Here is a 21,221-nt window from a genome sequence, read left to right as displayed (position 1 = left end):
TGTTTGAGGGTTTTGTTTGTTTTGGGGTTTTTGTGCATTTTGTTTGTTTGGGTTTTTATTTATTTGTTTTATTGCTTGTCCTATTGTTTACATATGCTGCAAATCTGACGTAGCCTGGTAGTCTGTATCACTTGTCATGGGTAGATAACCTAAGTTTGTTTCTAATTTTAATAGACTTAGGTTAAAAAAATACGTATTGCATAAAGAAGTTCAAAGATGACTCTCAAATCAACATTAAGTTACCTCACTGTTCGTGTGGCTTGATCTTTTGTTATCTTGCCATTTAAAATCAGTGTCTCTTTCAGATTCTGCCCTGAAATCTGGCATAGGGAAAATGCATAAACATGTTTTTAGAGACTTGAGCTAGGTGGAATAAAATTGAAACCATAACAATATTTTAGTGCTTAATTTAAATATTCTTTTGCTGAAATACTTTGAGCTTTGTGTGAGAAATATGAAATTAGATGTTTCAAAGAACCTTATAATGCAATAGGTAATACCTAAGTTATAGTAATTCTTGCAGTAATCAAAATTAAAATTCAGTGACCTGAATAGAATTGGTCTCAGTCTTCTGGAAAGCAACTGTAACATGTAAACATCTGAACTAGAGTGTCTTATATTTGGGTTTCTTCTTGATATGAAAGCAGTAGAGTAGATTTTGAATGTGGAGTAGGTGTTAATCACACTTCTGCCCCATTCTAGAAGTAAGCCTGTGAATTTGTGCACACTTCATTTCTTCCTTTGAAGTGTTGAGTATTTCTGGACTCTCCTGAGTGCAGTAGAGGTTTGGTGTTTGCTGCTGCCAGTTTGTTTTTTCTCCTGCTGTAATTCCTGTCTTCCTCCCACCCTGCCCCCTTACTGGTTTGGCTTTCATCTTATTGTAGTGATACAAATTGTAGATGTGGTAACTTGGTGAGGCTGCTCATGGAATAAGTAAGGTAGGGAATTGGAGAGTGGGACTCTGCAAGCGAGGTGTTAAATCATCTCTTGCAGTCTTCTGCCACTGCATCCTAGGGAATAGAAACTAGCTAACAGCTTTCTTCAGTTCTCCATAGAGTCTGCTTATTCGAATAGCACATGGCTGGTTTTCACACTCTTTGGAGACATTTAGTGAGCCAGACCAGTTGGTATTAGAGCTGATAGCATATTTTTAATGGGGAGAAAATGAGTGGGTTCACATGTGTTCTGTGTCAGCATTCCCCATCCTCATTCTATTTCCTACAATTGGAAGTTTTGTTTATGAGAACCAGTAGAGGAGATTATTTGGCTTATCATAAGAGACAGAAACATTTCAAGTATGGTACAAAGCTGCTGGAAAGGAGTACCTAAGATATTCTAGCTGTCAGAAGTGAATGTAACAAATTTATGTTAACTGCTCAGAGAGGTAGCATAATACAAAGAGAATATTTGGGAAAAAATACAGTTGTTTGTCTTACCAGACAGCTGAAATCACGGACATCCAACAGTTGCTGGACTGCCTTTGGCACTGTCGGTGTAACTTCCACACATGAAATATTCCATTTTCAGTTTTTGTATTTTACTCTTGTTGAGACTAAACTGTTGAACCTGGCCCAAGGAAAAAAAATTAAGTCTTGCTGCTCAGACAGAATGTAGCTGCAGGAAGATATAGCAAGCTTGTAAGTGGTTATGGGTTTAGGTTTGTTTGATGTTTTTTTAATTTACCTGATGTCAGGGATGCAACCAATTCTTTCTGCTGGGAGGTAAATGTACCCCCAAAAAGTAGGCATATCTTTCTACAATAGAGTAATCTTATATGGTACCACTTTTTCCCATATTTTCTAGAAAGTTACATTTAAAGCAATTCAGAGATAAAAGACATCACCTGCAAAATTGGGTGCTTTATTTAGCTAATTTCAGAGGTAGCAGGGCGCAGTTCTATGTCCTAATGTATGTATTATTACTTTATGATAAAATTAACACATCTTCAGGACGGTTCACGTGGAGACTGGAAAACTGTGCTTAGCCAAGTGTGTGCTTAACATGTTTGCAGTGGAATGGATTTTCTTAATTTGATGTCACTCAGTGCAGTGATGAGAAAAGTTTGCTCTTACTCTTTTTCACCTCTAACTTTTGATTTTAGTGAAAGAGTCTGACACCAGGAGAATGGGCTGTGCAAAAACTATGCATTTTCTCTCTGATTTTACTGATTTTCAGATTTTCTTAGATTCGTATTTTAACTTTAATTTACTGCAGCATCTTTATACATAATTTGGTAGGGTAGGGGGGTTTTTTCCTCCTTTTTTCCCCCCATTTTCCTTGGAGGGGGAGAGAGAGAGTGTGTATTTGATCTTATCAAAGTGTTGAACAGTGTTAAGAAATCCTGCAAGCATGAAAACCTGATTTAAGGAGGTTAAAATATAAATGCTTGCAACTTAGGGTGTGGTCTAATAATATTAACTGTAGTTGGAAGCTTTTTATGCTAGTGTGTATAAATTAGATGCATCTAAGAGAAGTCTATAAAGTACTAGTGTTTGGGCAATGTATCATTTCAATTGTGTCACTTACAAATGTCTTGGAATTCTTATTGTTTTCCAAATTATTTTATCTTTATTATTTTATCTTTGTAGGTTATCGGTACACCTCAGAGACCTTCTGCGCAAAATACTATCCTTGTAGGAAGTCCACACACACCTAACACACATTTTGCATCACAGAACCAGACTGGAGATTCTTCACCTTGGTCTGCTGGGTGAGCAAAATGAAAGCTAGAAAGGATTAATAAAATGTTGGAACTTTTGTTTTAAATGTTGCAGTAGTGTATGTGCTCCTCAGGTTAGCAGTGTGGGAAAGTCTTTTCATCAAGGGCACTTCACCACTGAAGTCTACTAAAATAGGGAGTAGTCACACAATAATAAGTACCTCTTTATTTCTTGTGAAAGAATGCAGGATATTTTCTGTAAGGTCTGGTAGATATTCCGACATTACTAACATTTATAGAATTTAGCTCCTAAAAGGACACAGGCATTTGTCTGGCTTAGTTCTGTGATTTCTGTCATGGTGTATTTTCAGAAAAATATGGTATATATCTGATTGAACAAGGGTATCCCAGAGTGTCATATTTGAAATGAGAATTTAATCCTTTTTGACGAAAAGTATTAAATACAAAGAATGCGTTCTTTTGGTGTGTTTTTTTCATGCAAGCTTGTTTTTAAGGGCACCTTGTTAAATGTAGCTGCTTTAAGACTAAATTTATTATCAGTGGCCTGTTACACATAAATAGATTTCTGCTTTGGAATTATACAATGAAATGAGATGTAAGAATTGAGACTTCCCCTTGCTGAAATTAATTTTGTTGATACTTGTGTTTTTCCTCTAGTTACAAGGAAGTTTTTATTTTAAAACTTTACAAAGCAGAAAACTTTGTTATACTGCTTGTATCGTGTAACTTTCAAGTTCTAATAGCAATTTCATATGCTGCACTTCAAATCTGTGTTACAGTAATAGTGTAATGTTTAGTGAGTTCAACCAGTACCAGACTTCGTTTGTTCAGTCAGTATCAGTATCACATTGCATAGAAAATGCTCAATCTATGTGCTGCTTTAAATTAAAAATAAAAATTTTTAAAAAGGACAAAAAAGTTCTCTCCTCTGATTCAGTTTTCATGGTTTAGTATTTATCCCCTTATCTCTTCTTTTATTGAAGTTTGGAAGGTTTACTTTATTGACTTCTTCAAGGAATATCCCTATTGTTAATTTATTGCCTGCTACTGGAAATGTTTCAGGCCAGGTTGGATAGAACTTTGGGCAACCTCACTGAGTTGAGGATACCCTGACTCAGTGCAGGGGAGTTGGACTAGATGACCTTTAAAGATTTCTTCGAATCCAAACTATTCTGTGATTTTGTGATTCTATCGGAGCTAGCAAGGTCGGCAAAAAAAAAAAATTATATTGTGTTTCAGCATCAAAATACTAAAATTGTTTGTAAATATTGTAAATTGTAAGGAAAAAAAATGTAAGAGAGAAGGTTGGGAAAGGATAAGCAGAAGAAAAGGGAAGGCTTGGGTTTTTTACAGCACTGTGCCTGTATTTGAAAAAGAGACATCAAATATTCCAAAGTTTAAATCTTAAAATATATATTATACATATATTTAGGAAGCGGAACAAAAAAGGCGAGAAGAATGGCAAGGGTTTACGTCATTTCTCTATGAAGGTTTGTGAGAAGGTACAAAGAAAAGGAACCACCTCATACAATGAGGTGGCAGACGAGTTGGTTGCAGAATTCACTACCACTGATAATCACATTTCACCAAATGAATCAGTAAGTACATGGGAAGTCAATTACATGTGAACTGAATGGGGGAAGAGAAATTTCTTTTGATATTTTTCTGTTTTTCCTACTGCTAAATGAAGCACTTCAGCTATTAACTGAGTTAACCCATTTGCTGTAATATGTTTATTTTCAAATATTTTTGACACAGGTATATTTTTGATTAATGCACTGTGTCTACAGCAGGCTTATGACCAGAAGAATATTAGACGACGTGTCTATGATGCCTTAAATGTCCTTATGGCCATGAACATTATCTCTAAGGAGAAAAAGGAAATCAAATGGATTGGTCTACCTACTAACTCGGCTCAGGAATGTCAGAATTTGGAGGTATGTGCATTTGGAAGTTGACAATGGTTTTGTGTTTGAGTAAATATTTACAGCTTTAATATGTCGTGATGCAATACATGCCTATAATTCTCTGAGATAGCAACATAGGATAGTATGGTCCTTTGACTCTTTTTTTATTTTTTATACACTGAAAACACACTCTTCAACTTCCACATTGTTCAAATTGTCTGTGTTTCATTATTCTATGTCAAAAATACAGCTTTTAAATACATGAGAAGTGGTTCTGAGTAGAAGGTAGTAAAAAATTAATGTGGGTTTCCAAGATTGCAGTAGTGGTACTCAGGAGTTGGGAAGATTTGTTTTCTCCTGATGCCAAGCAGACAATAGATGTGTGATGATAGATGGTGCATGTAAGTCAGTACACATAGGCATCTCCATTGTTGCAGGTCTTGGCTTTTTGTGACAATTCTCTTATGTGAGTATGTCAGGCTTTCTTAATGCATGTTTTGGGGAAGAAGTGAAATGCTTTATTCTGAAAGAGATTTGTAAGTTCTGAGGTTTACTGACGTAAATTCACTTCATCAGAACAGAATGAGACGTTGTATTTATTCTTAATGTCTAAATTTCCTTCAGCAGGACAAAAAAATTCAGTGTAGAAGGTGCCAAAGTGAGGGGGGAAAAGTGGAACAAAAGTGTTTTGGAGCCTTATCTACAAAGGGATGATTCTAATTTTTGTTTGATAATTGATTTTTCTTTTAATAGTGTAATTGCTATCTAGATAAAGTAAGTACAGGGCGTGTAATCATGAACTGAGATTTATTTGGATATCATCCCAAGTGAAAATTACTAGATAAGAGAGTGATAATTGGGACATAATTAATAGGGTGAGTATGGAAGATGAAGTGGTTCCAGGATGACAGTGCTGTTTACTGAACAGGGAACCAGCTAACTGGAGGGATTTTAAAAGTAGATCTCCTTGTTTTACAAAGTATGGCACTGCCAGCAATGTTGGAGCAAAAGAAAAAGAAGTGTGGCTCATCCAGCTGGATTTGATGTGAGGACTGATAATGTCCTAAAGAAGAGTAGGATAATACTAGTGCTTAAGTTAAGAAAAAGCTACTTAGAATGTAATAATGTATAGTGAAGGTTCATGCATGTAAGGTGGGAACAGTGTTATCTTCTGGTTAAAAGAAAGTGAGAACGTGTTAATTAGCTGTCACAAGAGGAGGGGGGAGTTCTGTTAACTGTTGAATAATTAAGCCACAAGTGTGATACAGTGAGTTTCTGAAAGCTAATGTTTAATTTGTAAAATTCTCACTTCTAATAAAGTTCATTTTGCTATTCCATCCAATGCTGTTTAGCTTCATCCTTACACTATTGAAAATCAAGCCAAAGAGTTTATAAGGAACATAGGGGTTTGAGGGCTTCCTTATCAACTATTTGTTGTTTTAAATATTCTTGAACTTGTCCTTAGCGTGTAAATTAGAATGTTAGATTTGGTAATGTTAGACTTGGTCTGATAAAAAAACAGAGTGTATGGGGCTATTAATGAAGTAAGTAAGGCAGTATAGGCTATGTGTATGAGATACAAAAATATCTCAAGTGAGTTTTAAGTTTTTTGGAGGGAGGCAGTTATTTGGCTTACTTTCTAATGCTGAATTGTAAGACTTGATCCTACTCTTTTAATTCTTTTATATTTTTTTTTAATATAGCTTCAGGCCTTTTTGCATCTTTTGTTTTTTCAACTGTGTACACTTGGGAGGTTGGAGATGTTTGGTTTTTTTTCACCAAAACCAAACAGTAAACTTCATTCATGTGAATTTTTAACTTGAGTAATTTCCTTGCTAGTTGCACATTTTAAAGATGTAAGAAAATAAGGTTTTTTCCTGGGCCAGCAATCTGTCTATTCAGGATCTTGGCTGACAGTAGTAGTTACCTAGGAAGGAGGGAGAGTTGGATCTGGGAAACTACAGGCCAGTCAGCCTCACAATCCCTGGGAATCTGATGGGGTGATCCATCCTGGGGGGTTCTCCCTAAATTATCTGGAGGACAGGAAAATGGTCAGGAGTAGTCATTGTGAATTCACCAAAGGCAAATTGTGCTTAAGCAACCTGATGGCCTTCTCTGATAGAACAACAGACTGGGTAGAGAAGGGGAGAGCAGTGGACATTGTCTGCCTGGACTTCAGCAAGGCTTTTGACACTCTCTCCCATTATATCCTTATAGGCAAGCTCAGGGAGTGTGGCCTGAGAGTGGAGAGTGAGTGACTGAGAGCTGGATGAATGGCAGTGTCAGAGGGATGTGATTGGTAGCACAGATTCTGGTTGACTGTGGTGTTCCCCACGGCTCAGTGCTGGGTCCAGTATTGTTTAACTTGGATGAAGGGGCAGATGCCTCCTCAGCAAGTTCAGTGGCAGCACAAAGCTGGGAGGAGTGGCTGATACCCCAGAGTGCTGTGCAGCCCATCAGAAGGACCTCAGCAGGGTGTAGAGATGGGCAGAGAAGGAGTGTATGAAATTCAGCAAAGGCAGATGCAGGAAGAATAACTCCATGCACCTGTACAGACTGGGGCAGCCTGTTGGGAGGCAGCTCTCTGGAGAAGGCCCTGAGGGTCCTGGTGAACAACAAGCTGTCCTTGAACCAGCAGTGTCCCTGTGGCCAAGAAAGCCAAGAGTGTCCTGGTGTGCATCAGAAAGAGCATTGCCAGCAGGTCAAGGGGGGTGGTCCTGCCCCTCTGCTCAGCCCTGGGGAGGCACTCCTGGGGTACTGAGAGGGGACCTCATCAATGTCTGTCAGTATCTGACAGGAGGTGTCAGAGGATGGAACCAGGCTCTTCTCAGTGGTGCCCAGCAATAGCACAAGAGGCAGTGGGCAGAAATTGATGCACAGGAAGTTCCACCTGAACATGAGGAAGAACTTTTTTACTCTGTGGGTGACTGAGCACTGGAATAGATTTCCCAGAGTGATTGTGGAGACTGCTTCCCTGGAGATACTCAAAAGCCATCTGGACACAGTCCTGAGCTATGTGCTTGGGGGGACACATCATGAGCAGGGAGGTTGGAATAGATAACCTCCAGTGGTCCCTTCCAATCACATCTGTTCTGTGAGTGATTAGAGAAGGTATTTTGTGATGTTTTCTTCTGTAACTTGTGGTTCAGGCATAACTGAGGCAGATACATTATCTTTCTATTCAATAGCCCTCAATATTTCTCTCACAAATTTTTACTCTTTTTTCAAAGTTTGCTTTTAATATTGGGTCATTTGTGACAGTGAGTTTCAGGTACATGAGAAACTTCTTATGAAATACCTTTTGTTTAGTTTTGAACATACTATATTTAATTCATACGTGCTGAATAGTTTTTCAGTTGGAAGTGGTGGTGACCTAATCATTCCTTACTCACTTTCTTCATCCTGTTCATTGTTTTATAGGGCTCTCTTATGTTCTTCCCCATTATTTCATTCTCCTTTCAGTAGAGTCTTAATTTATTCCTTTTTTCTCTTGCATAAGAGTCTGTTCTGTATCATTGATGATCCCGATTGCTCTTTCATATGCTTGTCTTGAAATAGGATCATCAGACCTACAGAATTCAAGAAGTAAACATTCTGCTTCATAGAGTAATGTAGTGGTAATTCCTGTTTGGTACTCTGTTTCTTGCCTAATAATTCAATTTTTGGCTGTCATAGTATACTGAGCTGATGGTTTTTGCAGATACTGTAATTTTAGATCTCTACTGAATGTCATTTTATTTCTAAAGTAGGCATGGATTAGATTGTTTTCTCACACATACCACACTATTTTTACCAGAAGTAATTTAAGTGATGTAATCACAAAATGCTACAAGACACTCCGAGTTTGCTTTGTGTCAGACTCTCTTTTTACTGTGCCAGGTAACCCAGCATTGCTAGCAGATTCTGTCACCTTGTCAACTTAATCTGATTTTCTATCGTTAGAATAACAACAGTGTGTCAGTCTAATCCCTGTGGGAATCTGCTGGGGAGCTTCTTCCACTGAGAAAGCTGTGTATTTCCTACCTTTTTGTCTCTTACCTTTTTTGTTATTATTTAGTACATATTAAATACTGTGAGGCCTTAACCTTGGGCTCCATAGCAGCTTTGTGTCTTTAACTATCTTTGATGGATCTTCTCCAATACCTCCCATATCAATAGTCTCTGTATCAAATACATCCTTCTTGTCTGTCTTTGCCTCTTCGAGAGAATTCCTGTAACCCTTTGAGGCATAACTTCTGTTTGCAAAGATGTTTTTATCTTCACAGGTTGTTGTATTTTATTCCCCAGGGTTCTAATTCTGCTTTTTGTTAGTTTCCATAGGTAGTACTGATGTGTCTTGATAGTTAAGTCTCTAAATTGTGTAGAATTTTAATGATTGATTGCTATATCTCCTACCTCCATTTCTCTGGTATTGAAGTGATTTTAAAGGAAGAAAGTGTTGGCATAAAGTACTACTTGAAACCAACAAACTGACCAGTGCTTTTTATCTGTCTTAAGGTGGAGAAACAGAGAAGAATTGAAAGAATAAAGCAAAAACAGTCTCAGCTACAAGAACTCATTCTACAGGTACAGTCAAGGTACTCTTGTCTATAGGGCAAGGTAACTTATGTCTGTATTCCTCTTGTTTTATCCCAGTCTGAGGGATGGGAAACTCCTAGGAAGACTAGAGGTGAATTTCAGGATAAGGTGTATGCAGCTTTATTTAACACTGTAGTTTAGCTGGGACCGTGCTGATGGCCGTTCCTATTGGTGATGCTATCAACCTTCCATCAGTTATGATGAATTTGTTCGAAGTTTCAAGTATGTTTAAACAGGGTTTTATTCTGATAGAAGCATTTCATACCCTTTGAATTTTCTAATTCAGTTCAGGAACTGAACTAGATACAGGTATCTGGAATTTTCTTCTGTGTTATCATCCATAGATAAAATTAGGTGACTGTAGAAGTTGTCTGTCATAATGCTCTGCATTGTGCCTCTGGAGACTTACTGTCACTGGTGTATTAGTGGCTGCACCACTGTGAAACAGTGGCTGAACTCTTTCCCACATTTCCCTTACTACACCTGGGGAAGCAATAGTCTATTTCCCAAGTCACTGTGCTGCTGGTCCATAGAAATGTGTTACCTACACAGTAGGAATGAGAATCTCAGAGATGTAGAAAGAAAGTACTGACAGCTGTGGGACAGCTGCCTGATTTTTATCAATCTCTGTGTTGGCTTTGGATTTTGGTCTTAATTCTTGTTTATTTCATTTGATTTCAAGATCAGAGAAAGCTACTTTGTTCAGTAGCTTACTGTATGATTTATAACTTGAGTTTCTGTGGCTTTTAATTACTCAAATAGCTAGTTTTAAAATGGGAACATGCCATTGTAAAAAGCAATTCTGGTAAGATGTTAAAGTCACTAATCTTAAATGGGTATTTAAACCCATTTAAACCTAATGGCAGATATTCAAATCCCAAACATTAACCTTTTTTAGCATATAATTAATTTCAGTATTAACATTCAGGTGTATTTTTTGGAATGCGGTAGCTAGTAGGGAAGAGTAAATGGAAAGGAAATAGGATGCTATGTGAAAATTTATTTTTCCAATCATTGCTCTCTCTTCATTCTGCCTGGAATCTGTCCAAGGAACTGTCCTAATTCAGTTAGTAGAATGTGCTTTTTTTTACCTCAGTAAAGTTTTACTATGTTGTCTCTTTTAATACTGTGATCTGTGGCTCTTCTTGCATCTTATGCAGGAATATGGTAAACACTCTGTCCTTTTAGGCATTTACTTGCTGCAACCACTGCTGGAATCCTTAGGAATTTTGTTAACATGATCCTAAAAGCTTCATTCATACTTTGATATTGCTGTTGCTTTTTTTAGCAAATTGCCTTTAAGAACCTCGTCCAGCGAAACCGTCAAGCAGAACAGCAGGCAAACCGACCTCCCCCTTCCAATTCTGTCATCCATTTGCCATTTATCATTGTGAACACCAGCAAGAAGACAGTGATCGACTGCAGTATTTCAAATGACAAGTAAGCTAACAAAGTTTTCCATCTGGCTTTTGGTAGAGCTCTGAGTTCATATAAATATTCATGTAGATTTGTTAAAGCTTAAATGCAAACTTAATTTACTTGTGCCTTTTGTATATTGAGAACATGCACTTCAGACAGCTGTTTTATGTACCCCTTTAATGAATAGACTAATTGATTCACATTTGATAACTTATTTAAGACTTGCTATCTAGCAATACTAGGCATCTCTCTTGACATTTTACCCAAGCAGTATTTTCCTTTGGCTTTAACATAGTGAAACACAGCCAGCAGAATTGAAAATGGATTTTGCTTTCAGGACTGCTGTTCTCCATTTTTGATTCAAAAAGCTGTAGTTTTCATCAGCTAAATAAAAACTGAATGAAGCAGTCAAGAGCAAATACATAAATCTTCATTTTTTAAAAATTTGATTGCTTAGTGTGATGTGTCACTAACACACTTCACCTGTGTGTAAAGCTTTTGAAATGCTGCAGTTCCTGAAAATTGAAAGGTAGTTAAAGTTGTTGAAGTTAATTGAGACATGTTTTCCTCTCCAGGTTTGAATATCTATTTAATTTTGACAATACTTTTGAAATTCATGATGATATAGAAGTACTAAAACGAATGGGAATGGCTTGTGGGCTAGAATCTGGAAGCTGTTCAGCAGAGGACCTAAAAATTGCAAGGAGTTTGGTTCCTAAAGCTCTGGAACCATATGTGACAGGTTAGTTACTCCAAAGAGAGTTGGTTTTTTTCCTCTTTAATATAGGACTCTAAGAAGAAACATGGAAATACCTTAGATCAGTTAATTTCCACTAGTTTGTGGTAAAGATTTTTGTCAAGTTCTCAAATTTATCTGCTTTTTAATATACCTTAGGAACCAAATAACATAGTGATTGATGAAGAATGGACTGTTGCCCTTTGCAAAACATTCTGCATCAAGCCACACAAGTAGATGTTTGCAATGTGTAATTCTTTTAAGAGAACAGTATTTGTGCTTGATTTCACTTGCAAAGGCAAAAGGAAGTAAGTGCAAGCATATGATGAATACTGAAGTCATCTGTCTTGCTCACTTCAGAACAAATGGGTTTTTAAAATGTATTTTGAAATTTTGTTGTTGCTTGCAGTAGCCTATTTTTAAATTATGCTGTTTTGGATTTAAACATTTTGTTATTTGGGCTGCAAGACTCCTTTTCTGGACTTAAAAGAATTAAGCATTTCCACTGAATTAGATGGGTGTGTTTGAAAGGATTCCTGAATTGCATGTTGTTTGTTTTACAGAAATGGCTCAGGGATCAATCAGCAGTGTATATGTCACATCTTCATCAGGTTCTGCATCAAACGGCACAAGATTTTCAGCCAGGTGAGATGAAATCTTCAATTCGTTCTTAAAATCTGTGGTTATCAAAGAAATCTGGATATTAAATGCTTCATTAAACAAGTTCTGTTTTGATTGAATGTGCTATGGATATGTTTTAAGTTTATTCTCAGACATCACTTCTATGGTGGCTCTTAGCAGTGTCATTAAGGAAATCCTTTCTTGTATAGTAGAAAGGTGCTAAGAGTGGTGTTATTCTTGAATGTGTGTTTTGTTTGTTTGCTTGGGGGTTTTTTCTAGTTTAGAGTTTGTGACAAGAAAATAGATTTTTTCTCTAAAGATACAGTATTGGAAAGATTACTCCTTGATCATTAGTGTCTAACTTTAAAAAATATTTTGATATTTGGGTTTTAAACAGCAATCAGAAGCTGGTAGCATGATAAACCATAACTAGTGTTCAACTTCGTTACTCACTAGTTTCTTATTGCTGTATTAATCAAAAAGATGTCCTTCTGTGAGCTCCACAGGGTTGTAAAATGAGTCAAATACTCAGCAGCTGGATTCTGAGGTTTTTTCTAACTTAATTGATGCTATGATCATTGAAACGTTTGGCATTCGTAACAAATGCTTGAATTAAGTTCTGCATGTTTTGTGCAAGGGAACTGAAGCTTGAGTGAGAATTCTGCCAAAATATCTTTAGAGATGCTGAACAGTACCTAAGATCTCTGTTTTTAGTTTCCTTTTGTGGTAATGAGCATGGGGTAGTGAAAAAGAGCACCATGTGTTTTTAAGACTTTGAAATTTGAATAGGCCACTGTTAGCCAGAGACCAGTAGAAAACCAGAGGCTGACTGGGGTTCATTATGTTGGTGAGAGTACAAGAACTTCTGCCATTTCCATTTCTTAGGAGTTTGGAAATGGGCAGGGCAGTGACAAATTATGTTTAATTATAGGATACATATGAATATTCATAGCAATAGCCGTGAACATTCATGGCAATACAGGTTGTGCTGCCAAGGCAAATAAAGGCTGTACATTTATTTAACAAGGTCTCTAAAGAAAGTTTGCAGAAGTCTGAGATGCTGCTACCATTACCTTCATCCCACTTCCTTTGCCTTACTTACTAGGATACTCCTGTTATGAAATCCAGTTCTGTTTTTATCAAAAAGAGAGGAGAATGGATTTTGGGTTTGTACTTTCAAAGTTTACAAAGGCACAAGAGCGATCTCTCTTGTTTTGTTTTATTTTCTTTGCTTTTGAAACTGCTTTTGCAGGTAGTTATTGCAGACCTGTTATAAGTCATCTGACTACAGCTAGACAGATATCTTAGTATCTTGCTGCTGAGTAACTGTGCAGAACCACAGAAATTCTTCAAAGTGTCTTACTGGGTGTTTTTCTTGTGAGCTTATAGGGTGTACCCCTGCAGTTTCATTCTGTGTGATGATAGACCATTGAATTGGGTCCATACAGCAACAAGTGTGCATGATTGAGTATGTGCATTAGCTGGATTAGCATTTTAAAAATTACTAACAAATGTACTTTTGAAAGCAGTTTTTAAATGGTGAATGTCTTTCAAGTGAGATAATATTTTTGGGATTAAAAAACCCAAAAACATTTTGTCACAAGTTTCTGGCCAGGTTTAATAGTTTACTAAACTATTTAGAAAATCAACAATTAAATAGATTGGCAAAGTAGCAAGTAGTAGTGGAGGCAGGAGTTTTCTGGTTCTTTTAAAATAAAATACTGCACAATGAGAAGAAAACAATTTCAAATTAAAAATGCAGCACAGTTTACTATGTAATATCCAGGAAAAGCTAACAGTTCCTCAATTTTCTAGGTTTTTGAATCAAGATTAGTGATTCTAAGACATGATTCACTTGCAAGTGTCCAGTGCTACCCAAAAATACTAAAGAGCTTAGCTTTGTAGCCTTAACACTAAATGTACTTTAGAAGAAACCTGAAAAATATATTTATAAAGTGCCCATGAAAAGGTTTGAAACTTTATATTAATCCTAAAGGAAGAAACCTAATAAGAACCACTTCAAAATTATGTGAGACTGTTGTAGCTTTTTGGAGACAGCTTGGACATACACTAAAGACTGTTTATAAAGTGGCAGTGGCAGATTCATTAAAGGAATGGACTAGATATGGGAGAAATCATGAAGCAGTGCCAACTGAATTTTTTTTTTTTCCAGTGACTTTTCCAATGGTGGAGATGGGATGTTGGCTACAAGTTCCAATGGATCTCAGTACAGTGGCTCCAGAGTCGAAACACCAGTTTCTTATGTTGGGGATGACGATGATGATGACGATGATTTTAATGAAAATGATGATGACGACTGATGCCCTTTGCTTGTAGACTATTTTTTGTTAAAATTCAGCAGGCTTCAGGAATAAATTGTTCTAGGGAGAAGTGTCTCAAATTACTTTGCCCCATCCCCCAAGGAGAATATTGGTAAGCAGTTCTGAGTTTAGAAATTGCACCTCTGATAAGCAAGCGAGGATTGTTTTATGTAGGATATTTTTAAATGTGGTGTGGATGTGTGTTTTTGATACCAGTGTGTTAATGCAGAGCCTTTATTTACTCTTGTTTTAGGGGTTTTTGGTTTGTTGGTTGTTTTTTGTTTGGGATTTCTTTTTTACTTGAAGGAAAAAGAATTTTGCCCCAAATGTTCTTTCAAAGTTTGCTAAAGAAAATGTAGACACATCATTGAGAAATAAAATACTATCCTTCTGTGGAAAATGAATACACTGAATGGCAATTTATTTGGAGTGTATTTTGATTATGCCACTTTTTGAGGGATAGTGAGCTAATGTAGTAGTGTTTTTTGTTAATCATGCAGTGTCCAAAGAACCAAACAAGAAAGATACGTCCTACTTTTTTACATGTTAAATTCCAGGAATGTTGTTGTGAACTTATTTTCCCTTAAATTATAGTTAATGTTATGATTCCATCAAGTTTATATACTTTTCACTGTATGTTGGGACATATGAATTACAAAGTTTTTGGCAAATGTTTACTGCCAGTTGGTGCAGCTATATAAAATGTCTTGAAGGTTTGGAATGATTTATTGCTTATGGTAAAATTTGCCTGATTTCTTACAGGCAGTCTTTGGAAACTTTTTATTATATAGTTGTTTACATACTTATAAGTCTATCATATAAAGACATGTACTGAAACAAATGTTTGTATTTGTTTCATAAGCATCTTCCTGTAATCTATTATAAAGTTGAAATTAAATATAGAGAATGTTTTAAGTTTTTTAACTCAAAATTTGTCAATCATTTTTAATAGTTCATTTTTATAAAAGGAATTTCAGGGCAGGTGGTAGTCTTTTTAAATTTATTCACAAACAATTAACTGCACAAATACTGTCAGCTGCCTATTCTAAGACAGTAGTCTTTTTATTGAAACACAAATAAACTTTTCTGTAATATTTTATGAAATATAAAGAGACTATAATTGTTTGACTTGTTTAACCTTGGCACTGTTAGTTTTTATTAATAAAACGCGCATGGGCATTTTTAACAAGCTCTGTGGTTTTTCTAATTCTAGGATTATTTTAGAACATTCCACTTCTCGTCACAAGACCTAGAATTAGCTGTCTTGGGATGCTGCATCTGTGCTACAGAGGGCCCAGAGTTTTTGCTTTGATTTAATAATTTGCCCTTAGAGCTCTTGATAACTTAGGATGCAAAAGGCAATAACGTACCTGGTATATTCTCTTCTTTCACACCTCCTTATTTCATCCATGTTGCTCCTCAGCTTGACAGATTGCTATTAGTACTCCAATCTAGCTTCTGTTTAAAATCCCATGCCTAATGACTTTTCATCTCATGTTACTCAGTCCTAGCTCCCTGTCATATATTCCTCTGTCTTCAAAAAATCTGCTTTCCATATTCTTCCTCCTTAAACCGTTTTGTTAGATCACATCCTCTGCTCTCACCTGTAAGAGCGAATTGAACTGGCTCAGTCACTGCAGGCTGTTGTCACAGTCAGGATTTGATACTTCCACAAAGTCCAGGGAGTCCCTGAAAAGTTTTATGAAGTGTGCTGACTGTGGTAAGGGCTTCTGGATGCACTTAAACCCTGTGGTAAATGTGAAGTGCGTTACTTGTTTTTTTTCTTGAAGGGATTATGCATAGGAAAATTTGCTGTGGGAAGGTGGGGATATGGGTGAATAGCATAGAACAACTGATAGACACTGAAGGTTGTATCAAACCTTGTAACATGAGTGAACCAGGCAGATTACATGGTGGGACTGGGGAAAAATCTGGGGGAGAGGAGGCTAATGGAATGTGTGCTTCTCAGGGAAGGGGCCATTCTCAGCAGTGCTAATGCCAAACACAGGGTTCTTGTGGGTGAGACAGTTGATTCAAATTGTCATTGATGTTGAATGGCAGCTCACTTTGCAGAGGAACTTAGATTATTCCAGTTTTCCCTTGCGTTCTCCAATGCATGATCCAAGATTTACCTGCAAAGAGTGAGTAGAGGGTTGTTAGGAAAGGAGAGCTGAAAGAATCTGACAGTTTTGGTTCTTACTGGCAGAATAGTCCTCAAACAAGACAAGGTCATGGTGGGAGTGAAAATGTGACAAAACAAATATTTTTAAGATGTTATTTTTCTCTTTTCTTTTGCTTAGTGATGAATCTGAACTGGAATTTGATACCTTAAACACTGGGGTGGTTTTGGGGAAATTATTTTTTATTATATTTGTGGCTGAACTTGATGATCTTAAAGATTTTCTTCTAAACAATTCTGTGATTCTGTATAACCTTTGTTTTGGGAGAGCTTACTAGTAAAGGTAGCAATCAATAACAAGAGAAAATCTATAGACTTTTTTAATAGTTGCTGGATTTTGAGCGGTCACTTGGTTACAGTGTTCAGGTGAAAGACAAAAAAACCAAAAGAGACCAATGGTGAGGGGCCAGGTTGAGATGAGGAAAGGAAATGTGAAGAAGCAGAGGGAGGGAAGCAGTAAAGAAAGAGCAAATTATAGCAGGGAACATAAAAAATGAAGCTGTAAGTTGGAAAGAATGAGGAAAAAAGGAGAAGACTAGTCAAAGACTACAAAAAAGAGCAGTAGTAGAAAATTAGGTAGAGAGATACATATTTAATAATGTCTGGTGACATTATGGCATGAAAGGAACTGGAAAGTGAAAGATAACTTTAAATTATGGTAACAATCTGAAAAAAGTGATCGCGCATGTACAGATGGAAAATAAAGATTTAGAACATGAACAGAATGTGACAGGAAATTGTGACAGGAAATTGTTGAGGAAATCTGTGGGAGAAAATACTGTAAGGAGATAAAAACTAGAATTCAGTTTAAGAAAGATTAAATTACGGTAAAGGGAATGAGAATTGTTATAAGGGCTTAGTTTGGGGTAAAACATGGTAGGAGAGGAATGTACTTTTAATTCCTTTACTTAACCAGTGTTTTTTTGTGCTGTGAAGAAAAAAAGAAGAGTTGCAAAGTGTGTATTTATGCCTCTGAAATGGTCCTGCAGATAAATCCTGGGAGCAGTGTGCATCTTTCATGCTTTCTGAAGTGTTACTGAGCTTTGAAAGACTATATTTTGACATGTGTAACAAGTTAAGGATTTCTTAAACTGTTTCACATATAATCTGTGTTGCTTTTCCCATGGGAATTTGTCTTAACCAAAGAGATGCAGTTGCGACTTCAGAAACTTATGTTTTGGGGATTTTTTAACCTTCCTTCAATGAAAGGTGCCAAGTGTTGCATAGAAAAAGAAAATGTGGCTGACAAAGTACTGACCCTTGACTGATGCCCATTTATTTAATTGAATGAAAGGATGAATCTTTAATGAAAGGATGTACTGTCACAAATCTCATTTCTTAATCAGTGAATACACAGGTTGTAAAATCTTCATATTAATGAGAAAACTGAAAATGGGATGCTGCTTTCATATAGAAAGGACAAAAGTTTAAAAAAAAAAAACCAAAAAAGCGAAACCAACCAACATGATGTAACACTACTGGAATGATCACCAGTACAAAGGACAGCATATACGGTTTTTCCCAGATAGATAATTGTTTACTGTAGGGATTTCCTTTCTCTTGTCTGCTTATGAGAAGTGTAGTAGGCCATTTGTCTTTATGACTACATTGAGTTAACAACTTGTCACCACTTCTCAGCCCTGTCTACTTCCAGAAAGATGAGGCTACTGTTTGTTGAAGCCTTGTCATTCATTTATCAGGAAAAGCAAAGATGAGCCAGCACAATGAAAGCAGCCTTTTCATGTTGTTTTTTCCTTACCTTTGGTTGGTCCTTGAACTTCCATGGATTCTGGTGGGTTATAAAAATGCTTAGTGGACAGGGGCTGCTGCTCTATGAGGAGAGGCTGAGGGAAAGCAACTTGTTCAGTCTGGAGAAGAGGCAGCCTCGAGAGACCTAAGGGCAGTCTTGCAGTGCTGCAGGAAGGTTATTGCTGCAGTGGAGCCAGTGCACAGTGGTGTGTGGTGAGAGGATGGAGAGGCACCACACACGAGCTGACATGGGAGTTTCCAGCTGAATCTGAGCAGCAACTTGGGATGGTCAAACTGTGGAACAGGCTGCCCAGAGAGCTTGTGCTGATTCAATCCTTAGGGTTTTCAAGACCAGACAGGAGAAAAGCCCTAAGCAATATAGAGTCTGACCTCACAGCTGAGCATGCTTTGGGCAGAGATTGGACAGGAGACAACGTGAGATGCCTTCCAGCTTGAATTGCCATATGGATCCCATAAGAGAGAGAAAGAAAAGAAAAAACATGTTAGAAGGTGTCACTGTTGAGAGCAGACTAACAAGTGGGGCATCTGGCTTGCCGTACTTGTCAGAAAATAAATGGAAGCTCAACTCATCATTGGAAGCTGTCTAAAGGTACCAAAGTGATGGAAAGAGGGGGTTAAATGAGCAGATAGAAGTGAAGACTGTCTTCAAGTTCTAAGAAGCAGACTGATGAAGAAGGGCAACAAGCAGCAATATACGAGTGTTTCTCAAGCATTTGGTTACACTGGAAATTCCTGTCTGGTGTGATGATGGTTCTGACCTAGCAGTGTCTACCCCTCCCTCAAATGGGACCTGCTGTCCTCACATTCAGTAAACATCAGCACTTTATGAAACAACAGCTGGGAAAAATCATGGTGATTATTGATGCACAGCTTAGCTGTGGTAAAGGCAGAATGTTCTGATAGGGAAGAGATTAAAGAAAAGAGGCTGATGTTAATTGAAAGTCACCCATGTAATGCCATTGCAAGTGCTTTTCTTTGTTCTGCCATGACATTTTTGTTAAATTTTTGGGTGTTTTCAACATGTTGAAATCCAAATCTAGGCTGAAAATTTTAATCTTCTTTTATCATGTTGCTGTGTACACATCAGTCTTAGTTTGGAGGACAGGAGTCTGCTAAGAAAGGCAGGAGCCTCTCTTTAGAATGGAGAATGTAAACCCCCTCCCTCCAAATTACTGTAATTTTGAAATCAAGGGGCTCTCAGGCAAAGATATGGGAATAGGAATAACAGTTCTTTACTAAGAAAATTAAAATAGAAATACAACACTACAAAGAAACAAACTCCAAACCCTGACAAAGTCAGAGTACAACCTGACACCCTGTCAGACAGGGTGTTGGTAGCAGTCCCATTAAATGGTGGCTGCATCCTCCTGCAGTGACAGATGTGGCTCAGTTGGAGCAGTGCTCCTGTAGAAGGTGCAGTTTCCCTCCGGAGGTCCAGTGACGATGTGGAGAAATCCAGTTTTCCTCTGAAATCCAGTGGAAAAAGGGCTCTCGTGGTGTCCCAAAATCTAAATTTTTATCTGGGTAGGAAAGGCTTGGCTCTTCCCCCTGGCTGTAGCAACTTCCAATGGGATGCAGTAATTTTATCAATCACCCAGTGGGACTCAGTGGGCCATTAGCAGAAAATGACTCGCTGGAGGAAGGATGGGTTGTGAAAAGATAAAGAACAATGCCCTGCCTGGTTTCAATAGATGGCCCATTAGCAGAATATCTCCCGCTGAGATAAGGATCACTGCCCCACCTGGTATCATCAGATGGTCATGGAATAGATATTTTTGGTCACATGCTGTATTGCAACCCAGGACAACATCATGGTACATTGCTATAAATAGTGCCATTTCATCAGCCCTGCCTGGTCAGAGCATCTGCATTGTACCATGTTAAAAAGACAGCAGCGTTGCAGACTTGAGGCAAGATTCCTGTTCTTTATTCATGTAAACTTGAGAGAATTTATTAAACATAAAGCAGGACATTAGTACATAGTCATAAAACAGGCAACTCCAGTAATTAATGTTGGGCAGCTTCTGATGCTGATTTTTAATGAACCTTAGAATAGTTCTTTCAGACTAAAATAATGATAGAGTGCCAGTTTTTGAAGTGTGAAAAAGTAAAAAGTGTCAAAGATGTGAGGAAGTCTGGTCCAAATGTGTGTGGTCTAGAGATCAGCCCTGAATCTTGCATCAGAAAAACTGTTGAAAGAAACAGCTTGAAGAAAATTAGAAGCCTGGAAGATTAATTGTTAATGACGAAGTACAGAATAGGTCTTATCAAATGCTGATTAAGGAAACAATGGCTATGCTTCAGCATATTTAACCCTTTTTTATTTCATTGCATTCTGATTTTAAATATGTTTTACAATATCTCCAAATTGTGTGTTAAGAGGTTATGAACTATTTACTGCTGAATTGTTTTTGTGGCATTATCACTAACTGAACAGTTCATCAAGTAAGACTGTAATTTTGTTTAACAATTTCTTCAGTAACCCAAAAATTCAAAAATATTTGGAAGTAGTACTGGTTAGAAAAGAAGTAAGCAGTGAAGAGGAGAGATTAATGGGAATTGTTTGGCAAGCAGGTAATATCCAAAAGTGTTATGGTTAAACTCCACATCTTGTGAAGAAAGAATTCAAGGTACACTTACAGGAGAAAAGACTGCTGGAAGTGTGGGATCCTAAAAATGATCCAGGGCATCAAGGTAGATTATAACTCCATGTCTCCTACACTGTTTCATGAGGAGCTTGCTAATCTGAATTTGGATGTGTAGGTAAAACTAATAATGGATTGGAAAATGGTGTTACATCCAGATACATTCAGTGAGACCAGGAGTGAACAGCTGCATGCTTGTTAGCATCATTGTTTCAAAAGGATGTTGGCAAAATAAGGAAACACTCAGAAAAAAAGCCCTTCCCCCCATTATTTGATTCCTTAGGTCAATATCTAGTACGGTGAGACTTGAGATCTTGTTTTGGCTTGTTTAATAAAAAGGAGGAAAATGGAGAAATTAGTGGATT

The 21,221-nt window shown here is 37.3% G+C and overlaps 1 protein-coding gene across 3 annotated transcripts in view; it reads left to right on the top strand.

Annotated features, from left to right (window-relative positions):
- The window catches only part of TFDP1 (transcription factor Dp-1), a 42,585-nt gene extending 27,137 nt beyond the window's left edge, over positions 1-15,448 (top strand). For 2 of the 3 annotated variants that reach the window (XM_033052268.1, XM_033052267.1), the window contains exons 5-12: positions 2,589-2,710; positions 4,113-4,278; positions 4,471-4,617; positions 9,085-9,153; positions 10,454-10,605; positions 11,160-11,326; positions 11,884-11,965; positions 14,115-15,448. In XM_033052268.1, coding sequence (XP_032908159.1) covers positions 2,589-2,710; positions 4,113-4,278; positions 4,471-4,617; positions 9,085-9,153; positions 10,454-10,605; positions 11,160-11,326; positions 11,884-11,965; positions 14,115-14,262 — 1,053 coding nt within the window. In that variant the 3' untranslated portion in view covers positions 14,263-15,448. The remainder of the gene's footprint in view (positions 1-2,588; positions 2,711-4,112; positions 4,279-4,470; positions 4,618-9,084; positions 9,154-10,453; positions 10,606-11,159; positions 11,327-11,883; positions 11,966-14,114) is intronic. The other variant, XM_033052269.1, reaches the window with a different exon arrangement.
- The last annotated feature ends 5,773 nt before the right edge of the window (positions 15,449-21,221 follow it).

Source organism: Catharus ustulatus, chromosome 2 (genome assembly GCF_009819885.2).
Source record: "Catharus ustulatus isolate bCatUst1 chromosome 2, bCatUst1.pri.v2, whole genome shotgun sequence".
NCBI lineage: Eukaryota > Metazoa > Chordata > Aves > Passeriformes > Turdidae > Catharus > Catharus ustulatus.
This window is presented reverse-complemented; position numbering and strand designations above follow the sequence as displayed.